The sequence below is a fragment of the Eutrema salsugineum genome, unplaced genomic scaffold (assembly GCF_000478725.1).
Source record: "Eutrema salsugineum unplaced genomic scaffold, Eutsalg1_0 scaffold_7, whole genome shotgun sequence".
In the NCBI taxonomy this organism is placed as follows: Eukaryota; Viridiplantae; Streptophyta; class Magnoliopsida; order Brassicales; family Brassicaceae; genus Eutrema; species Eutrema salsugineum.
In genome coordinates, this window is record NW_006256486.1 from 6,487,074 (window position 1) to 6,495,959 (window position 8,886).

An 8,886-nucleotide genomic window follows, 5' to 3' on the forward strand; every position below is an offset into this window, starting at 1 on the left:
GGAGAACAAAGGTGTTGAGGACTTTGGCGATATTATCAGAGAGGGAGGTGGAGCTCTAGCGAAAGGCCTGTTTAGAGGAGTTACAGGCATATTGACGAAGCCTCTCGAAGGTGCTAAGTCTTCCGGTGTCGAAGGCTTTGTCTCAGGTTTTGGAAAAGGAATTATCGGTGCTGCTGCCCAACCTGTGAGTGGAGTTCTGGATCTTCTGTCGAAGACCACTGAAGGTGCGAATGCTATGAGGATGAAAATAGCAGCTGCCATAACTTCAGATGAACAACTTCTTCGCCGGAGACTGCCAAGAGCTGTTGGTGCTGATAGCCTGCTTCGACCTTACAACGAATACAGAGCACAGGGACAGGTACAACTTGTACTCATGAAATCTGTTTAAACATGTATTTCAATAGTCGGTTTTCTCTTGGTTAGCTGATGAGGAAAGGATTTATTCGTGCTGATAACATATTGGTTTGATTCACCAAGCATATGATGATAACTTTAATTCTCCTATCTTTTGCTTTTACAGGTCATATTGCAGTTGGCAGAATCTGGATCATTCCTTGGCCAGGTTGATCTGTTCAAAGTGCGTGGGAAGTTTGCATTAACAGATGCTTATGAAAGTCATTTCATCCTACCAAAAGGAAAAGTTCTAATGATCACACATCGAAGAGTGATACTGCTACAAGTGAGTTACACAATACCCTCTTGCTCTCTGTAAATGCATAAGGTTTGATTGGTCTAGTGTTCGTCCTCTGTATATATCTAAGAAATCCGAAAACGTTTAATGTTTCTAGCAACCGTCCAACATAATGGGTCAAAGAAAGTTTATCCCGGCCAAAGATGCGTGCTCTATACAGTGGGACGTGCTATGGACTGATCTGGTAACCATGGAACTGACCGACGGGAAAAAAGACCAACCAAGCTCTCCACCTTCGCGCCTCATACTCTATCTGAAAGCAAAGCCACATGATTCAAAGGAACAAGTCCGTGTTGTCAAATGCAGTCCAAACACCAAGCAGGCCTTTGACGTTTACTCAGCCATCGATCAAGCCATTAACTTGTATGGGCAAAATGCTTCAAAGGTTAGAAGAGCATTTCTTTCACTTTTTTAGTTACATTGACGCCACCCCTTGTTTAACCATTTACCTAACACCATGGACAAGGGAACCAAAATAAGATTATGTTTTTGGTTATTGTATTGGTTTTAGGGAATGGTGAAAAACAAAGTGACTAGGCCATATTCCCCGATTTCTGAGAGTTCTTGGGCTGAAGGAGCTTCTCAACAAATGCCAGCTTCAGTTACACCATCTTCAACCTTTGGCACAAGCCCAACGACAAGCTCATCAAGTTAAAGATTGAAGCTGTCTGAAACTTCCATTGCCCTTTCGTGTCTCGCCGCTAAAGACTAATCATTCCTACTTCTCCTCTGATCGGCTAATAGACATGCTTTTGTTCTCAGCTTTGGTAGTAACAAAGAAAAGACGTTTCATGTTGTTCAGTTTTTTTCCGGTGTAGGTTTTTGGTAATCATATCGTAGAAAAATATGTAATGTGTATATATAAAAACGTCTGCAGTACAGACTTTTCCAACATTAGACTCTAAAATGTATACGGGGCTGCTTTATATAATTTTATTTATTTTTTTACATATCTTTCCAAATAAACCAGTTCGGATATATCATAAAAGATAATATTAAAAATAAAATGAAAAACTAGTTCGGAAGTCTTGCTTTTCTTTTTTTCAAATTATGTACCAATGCAATAAATACAAGCCGCCTCATAAGTCCATGTTGCGTAAAAGAACAGAACTTTTTACGAATGGGAGCAGCGTAGAGATACAAACATGAGTTGTTTACGGACACTAACTTTTATAAATCTTGGACGAAGTAAAAGACATAAAACATTAGACGCCCACCGTGGGGCTCGAACCCACGACCACAAGGTTAAGAGCCTTGCGCTCTACCAACTGAGCTAGACGGGCTAATTGTTTGAATGAGTTGATATATTGTATTTAACACCTTCGTACTTCTAGTTTAAACTTATAACGAGGCTTGATTAACTTCTAGTTTTCATAGTTTTCATATTTATGTTACATCCTGCTTTGCATCCAGGGATATTTATCACTAAGGACAATTAATTACCTTATTTTTAAAGTTTCTTTTGTATGACGTCTGAATCATCTACACAGTTTTCCCATGACCAACTCAATTTATTATTTTCAACATCTTTGAACGCATTTCTGTAATCAAACTTATGTGGCTTTTTTAAATCTAATGTTTAAATTATACTAAATTATTGTATATTCGTATTGTGTTTGCTTCTTGATGGAGAAGTAGAGGAGCGTAAGAAAAGCTTTGATAAAATCTTATATTATTAATTAATAAACACATTTAAACAAAAATCTTCGTATATTATTTATATGAGTGTCATGTTGATGTGTCAATTTTTTTAAAAGTAGATTTAACTTACTAGATTAATTATATCATATGTCATTAACATTAATTTGGTCAGAGCTTAGTTTATATCAAGTCTATATTTAATTGTTAAATATTTAATTTGTAAAGATATTCTCTCCCTTTCTATTTCTTATCAACATGTTTATAAAAATTTAATACATAATATTATTTATGTAATTAAACATTATATTTTTTTATCTAATCTTTCTTTGATCTTAATTTTGTTTAAAAAATAAACATATTATCTATTTAATAATAAAAAAAATTAAATATTTTCATATATATTATTCAATTTTTTATCAAAAACAAAGTATCTTTGTCTGATGTTGTTGAACCGGTTCGATAGAACGTATTAATATAATTTGCAATTTTATTCATATAAAAAAATACTGTTGAATTAATTATAAAACCAATAATTATCTACCATTTCTACAATTGTATTACAAAATAAATATAATTTTAGTTATTATGCAAAATTAACATATATATATTTGCAATTATAAATATGAGCTAACATTTTTATAGTTGTAAATATATATCTTATATATTAAATGATAATGTAGATTAATGAAAAATGCTGATTTGTTTTCATTTGATTGGACAAAATTGAACAAAACTTTTTTCTCTGGTATGTCAATGATAATGTTTATTCTACGTCAAATGTGCATGTCAGTTTTACGTGAAAAATTTTGATTGGTTCCTGTTTAATGAAAGAAATTAAATAAATTATTAAAGAGATAATTACCACTAAAAATACTTTTTTTAATCTTTTTTATTACTACCAAATGCACTTCAGTGTTTTGGTGGACTTATCTCAAATTGTTACACCATTTTTCCCGAGTATACCCTCCATTTACACTTACCCATTATTCACTACATCCTCATTTTTTTACCATCCTTCTGGTCGTCTATTTTATTTTCACCGTTACCCTATATCATCTTCTCCGGTCATCATTCCTCCCTCTCCGGTGTATTCTTATTCTTCCTCGGATTGATGAAAATTACAGTTATCGCAAATTTCAAGAGATATTTCTCGTTCCCAGATTTTCACTGCATCCTCCAATTCTCTCTATTCTTGTTCATGAATTTTGCATTTCTCCATCTCAGATTTCGAGAATACAGGCACACGAATTACTACATGAATCACTCTGATATTTCAATATCAGACACCTTTCTCGCATTTCTCCTGCCCGGATTTCGCGTTTTTGGGCACACGAAATGCCAAAATCACTTTATTTATTTTCAAACTCTGTGGAAACACCAATATCATCCACCTTCTAATTATCAATCGATCTGTTCCAGAAATTCATTTCTGTGAATTATCGATTGTTCAAACTAATCCCAGAATTGGTTACGAATTCGATTTTTGATTACAAATTCAGTACATTAACCATGTTTCCTCACTGAAATAGATACTCTTTAACTTAGATACTTTTCTGGTTACAAAGTAAATCATACATCCGAGCACTCACGATTATTTAACCATATGTCCTTACAAAAATGGATATCCATGTGGATCCATGTACACATATAGTTATGGATTCGAGTTTCTCCTCCGTTCTTTTCAATGTATTCGATGGTAATTCTCCCCCAAATCGGTTCTTACAATCTTTCTTAACCATGTGTCATTATAAAAATGGATATATATTTGTCCGACCGGAAGAATTTTCCTTAGGATTTAATTAGTATCCATATACACATATAGTTTTGGATTTGAGTTTTACCTCCGATCCCCTGTTTTCAATGGATTCGATGGTAATTCTTCTCCTAATCGATTCTTAAAATCTAACCCTAAATCTCCTAAATCACACATATCACCCTCTCTCTCAATTTCTTCACACTCACAATGGAAAACTCATCCTCATCTGCAAACTCATTCAAATCGAACTACAACCAACAGGAAGCTATTCTTTGCCACTGCAGAAAACCGACAAAAATGACCCAGTCATGGACCGATGAGAAACCTGGAAGAATGTTCTTCAGATGTGATACAGATGGGTTCTCAATGTGGGCGGACAAAGAGAAACCTTATGGTTGGCAGAAGGTTCGTTTAATTGAAGCTAGAGAGCAGATTCGTCGGCAGAAAGAAGAAATCAGAGAGCTTGAAGCCTTTCTTCGAGAAACTCAGCAAGGCCTCGATTCGAGAAACTCAGCAAATGTTACTGCGGAAATGTTCACCGAGGAGAAGAAAAAGCTTGAATTTGAAGCAATGGCATCAAAAGAAAGGGAGAAACTGTTGCGCCATTTTGTGGTAGTTTCATGGGGAGGATTCATTGTTGTTGCAGCAATGATCCTTACAATGGTGAAGAAGTAGCTTTGGATATGTTTTTTTCAGATGTTCTTAGTTTGCTTTGATGTCAATTGTTGTCTCGGATGTTCTTAATTTAATTTTGTTGTCGTTCAAGGTTTTCACTATTGTTGTTTTTCCCTTCTATCATATTGCGCCATTTTGTGGTTGTTTTCATGGGGAGGATTCATTGTTGTTGAAGCAATGATCCCTTACAATGATGAAGAAGTAGCTTTGGATATGTGTTTTTCAGATGTTTTTAGTTTGCTTTGATGTCAATTGTTGTCTCGGATGTTCTTAGTTTAATTTTGTTGTCGTTCAAGGTTTTCACTATTGTTGTTTTTCCCTTCTATCATATGAATAAAACTTGATGATATATGAGTTCAACCAATGATATGACTGTTATAGATCGATATCAATATATATCCTTGTGATTTCCTATTAACCATGTGTCATTAGCAAAATGGATACACTTATCATACGAGTGATGTTTTAGTAAGTTAATCCGAACAGAAACTCACATGTCCTTCACCATGTGTCCATGTGTCCTTATGAAAATGGATATACATTGGTACTTACAGATTAAACTTCCTCTTAATCATAACGTTTTCGATATCTTCTAGCTGTTCTACATTCGATAATCCCTCATCCATATGTTCGTAATTCATTTCTCAAACATTATAACTGATGGATGTACAATATGTATAACTCAGCACGCCTATGCAAAAGTTTAAATGTTTGTACGAAATGTCTAATCTGCACAACAATCCATAACGTTACATACCCATGGATATATATAATGCCTCACTATTAATTTTTTTTTTCATTTCTTACCGTCTTTTCCTTTTTATTGCCTTTGTAATATTTCCGTAGTTCTGGATAACTTCCCTTCCTACGCCTCTGTCGTCCCCAGAACGCCGCCATCTTTGACTCCGACAACCAGACCGCCATCTTTATCTTCTCGTCGCTGAAGGTACACACTCTTTCTCTCTTCCTACGACCATGTAATTTTTCCCAATTTCAGAAACCAACTGATATACTCACCATCCATGAACCCTAGTTCTTGAGAGTAATTGATTTTGTGGATTTCCTGATGTAATAAATTTATCTTCTCTAATTTTTCTATAATTTAAAATTATTAACTTAAGCAAAGTACTTTTGACTTCAATTGTTCGGTTTTTCGCGTTGTCTCATTCCGATGTCCTCGAAGATGACTTTAAATTTCTCTACGCTTTTTTTTATCTAGTTATCACAATGGAGCAGGATTCAGGACTACCCACCCGTCTATTTGCCACGGACCGGAACCCGATCAACCGCATCAATGTTTACTCAAGACTGGACTTGCTTACTCATCTTCATCACACGCTAAAGAGAACTCCTGCGTTTGAATTCATTAGAGCCTCTTGTTTTGGTCCTTTATTCGACCTTCCAGCGCTTAGGTGTCCTATTTCTTGCAAACTCATCCACGCACTTCTAACCCGGCAACTCGTCACTAAAAAAGGTACGAATTGTGGATAGTGTTCGGTGGTCAACCATTCCATTTCGGACTCAAAGAATTTGGCACTGTCACACGTTTGCCTTGTGGTGAGTACCCGCAAAACTACGATCCGGATTACCAACCCACTACCCCCAAAAATCCTGGTGATTACTGGAGGGAACTAATTGGTGATGATCCCAAAACTACGTTGGCTGACATCGCTGCGCTGCTCCGTAATGAGCCAGATATGCCTACGGGTAGGAAAATTCGTCTCGCTTTGCTTATTATTGTCGACGGTGTGCTCATCGCTAACTCCCAAGTTCACAAACCGTCTTGGAACTACGTCCGGATGCTGCAAGATTTAGACATTTTTTTAAATTTTCCGTTGGGTTGAGAATCTTTTTACCGGACCATCTGCTGTATGCGTCCTGCGAAAAAGGGTTCAACCATAAATGAGGCTTCTGTTGAACTATTCCGTCAACAAATGCCCCAAGCTACTTTTAAGCTGCAAGGTTTCCCATTAGCACTGCAACTTGTTGCATTCCGTGCATGTCCTTTACTACCATCTAAGTTACCAAAGGACTCTGACCATCCAACCTTGCTGGAATGGACTACTGTACCATTCTCAAAAGGCAATGCTTTGTCTCATTCTGACGTTATAGAAATTGAATTCTCAGACGCGGTTAATTCACTCTTACGCTCCTTCTTAAAACTAATTAAACGACTTTGTCATATATTGATTAATTCTTCAAACAGCTCGTTGTCCACCCGCTTATTCCGGTAGATCAGCCTCATACCGAGGGGTGGGGAGATTGGGATGATGAAGTTAAGGACAAGAAAGTCGACCATCTTGAGCTTCTTGTCAAACAGGGTCATGTTTTCCACAAGTCGAATTGGCACGGGGGAGATTCAACAGAAGCATTGACAACACATAACCCAACCATTTCTAAAAGGGAACACCAGAAACACATCCTCAATAGGAGAACAAAGATGTCGTCTCCCCCTGGCCCATATTCACTTCGCTCAAGGCAAGTCACACCAAAGAAACCGCCAAATCGTAAACAGAAGCGAATCCATGACTATCTCAAGCCTCTGCCGCGCGACTTGCAGTCCCAGGTCAACATACTTTCCAAGCAGGTTGAGATATTGATGGCCCGGGTCCAGAAACTAGAAGCCAAAAACATTTTTTGCAACCAATCAGGCCTCAAACATTTCTCAAGGATAGGACGATGTCATCAAGGTTCAGAAGGAAAAGGGCGCGTCAGCATTCTCAGGGCGGTGAAACGTCTCAAAGTCAAAAAGATGTGTCCGACAACAGTTCACAGACTGACCCGACTGATCCGACTGAGCGGACTTTAAACCAGGTCCAGAAAGTTTAAATCTTATATCTAATCTAGACATCTGTGGATTACTGTTTTTGCAACACCATATTGGCATGTCCAAATGGATATATATATATTTGGACACATTTGAACCTTCTTAAAATTTTCACGTGAATTTTTTTCGTCAATAACTATATCCATATGGACTTCTTAAACTCATGATATCAAAAAATTACTCTTTCTTTTTCGGAAACATATAACATGATTACACAGGAGTCGCCTGCATTCCATCCTCAGCTCACCCTTGTGGACCAGTACCGTTCAGAGTCGCATGAAGACGTCCCTACTTATCCAATTCATACAGAACTGGATAATCTAATGGATGTTGATGAGATTGATCCACAAGTATCATTCTTATAAACCAATGCAAGCGTAAAAGCAGTCTGCAGACGTCATTCACTCTTTCAAAATTCATGCTATTCGCAGACCGTGTTCTTGGTATCAGAACATGGCCTAATAACTTCAGAAAAACCAAACATGACCACTAATGTAAAGTTTGACGCCTTAACCAAACATTTTTTAAACCAAATGGTCTTAATATTACCTTACGATTAACTATTACATTCCGTTTTTAAACTTCTAGGTACAAACACCCTTCGTCAGAAACATGGTCCAGGTACAGTCTACTTATTCAGCGACTTGTGGGACGCTGGTGGCCTTATCTATAACGGCATCAACAGCAACTCCAGCATACTAGTTTAGTCCTGTTGTCTATTATATTTCCATCTCACTTACTGTTACTAATCGAAAATTATGCTTTCCCATTTCATATATTTCAGGAACATCATAGTTCGATCCAACACAAAGCTATCCTCAAAACCACAACTCTGGTACAGACACAGCTACACTTTTACCAACAATCCATTACATCGTCCATGATGAGTATTGTTCAGGTGACGGCCATCTCGTTAACAATTACAACTCCTCTGCAAACTAAGGAGGACCAATTCCTCCTTTTAACAATGAACATATTTTCATGGTGATTGGCTTACGGGCCTAGGGTTGTTTTTTAACAAGCCCGTTGGTCCTCCTTAAGTTTTAAATTTATAAAACCCTAGTGTCTGCAAGTGCACAGATGTACGTTGTAGGACTTAGGGTGTCGATCCACAGGGAGGATGTCTAATCTGCAGGAAACAACAAACTGAGAAGTAAGCAAACTCATAAACCAATAAAAGATTTGGGGTTTTGGTTAAGATCCTAAATCTAATCTAGTATTCACAAGAAATGCAATGCAGAATGAATTGTTAAAAGAACATCTAAAGCATATCGACTCAAACTAAAGACTCTTGAA

The 8,886-nt window shown here is 37.0% G+C and overlaps 3 protein-coding genes and 1 non-coding gene across 4 annotated transcripts in view; 3 read left to right on the forward strand and 1 right to left on the reverse strand.

Annotated features, from left to right (window-relative positions):
• Positions 1 to 1,635, forward strand: part of LOC18010485 — a 25,589-nt gene extending 23,954 nt beyond the window's left edge. The window contains exons 58-61 of the mRNA XM_006393422.2: positions 1 to 358; positions 521 to 679; positions 789 to 1,076; positions 1,203 to 1,635. Coding sequence (XP_006393484.2) covers positions 1 to 358; positions 521 to 679; positions 789 to 1,076; positions 1,203 to 1,346 — 949 coding nt within the window. The 3' untranslated portion in view covers positions 1,347 to 1,635. The remainder of the gene's footprint in view (positions 359 to 520; positions 680 to 788; positions 1,077 to 1,202) is intronic.
• Positions 1,636 to 1,901: 266 nt separating this feature from the next.
• TRNAK-CUU lies at positions 1,902 to 1,974 on the reverse strand. Its single transcript has one exon. It is a non-coding gene; the product is annotated as a tRNA-Lys (tRNA).
• A 2,321-nt stretch (positions 1,975 to 4,295) lies between these two features.
• Positions 4,296 to 4,763, forward strand: LOC112083003. The gene has a single exon (XM_024150725.1). The coding sequence runs from the start codon at positions 4,296 to 4,298 to the stop codon at positions 4,761 to 4,763; it is 468 nt and encodes a 155-aa protein (XP_024006493.1).
• Positions 4,764 to 5,990: 1,227 nt separating this feature from the next.
• On the forward strand, positions 5,991 to 8,292 carry LOC18010478. The gene is made up of 6 exons (XM_024150726.1): positions 5,991 to 6,237; positions 6,291 to 6,532; positions 6,653 to 6,895; positions 6,970 to 7,350; positions 7,809 to 7,940; positions 8,179 to 8,292. Exons 1-6 carry the CDS (start codon positions 5,991 to 5,993, stop codon positions 8,290 to 8,292), a joined length of 1,359 nt encoding a protein of 452 aa, XP_024006494.1.
• The last annotated feature ends 594 nt before the right edge of the window (positions 8,293 to 8,886 follow it).

Coding starts and splice junctions, on each gene's coding strand:
- LOC112083003 (XM_024150725.1), top strand. CDS start 4,296: ATGGAAAACTCATCCTCATCTGCAAACTCATTCAAATCGAACTACAAC.
- LOC18010478 (XM_024150726.1), top strand. CDS start 5,991: ATGGAGCAGGATTCAGGACTACCCACCCGTCTATTTGCCACGGACCGG. Junction 7,351..7,808: donor TCAACATACTTTCCAAGCAG/GTTGAGATATTG, acceptor ATGATTACACAG/GAGTCGCCTGCATTCCATCC. Junction 7,941..8,178: donor TTGATGAGATTGATCCACAA/GTATCATTCTTA, acceptor TTAAACTTCTAG/GTACAAACACCCTTCGTCAG.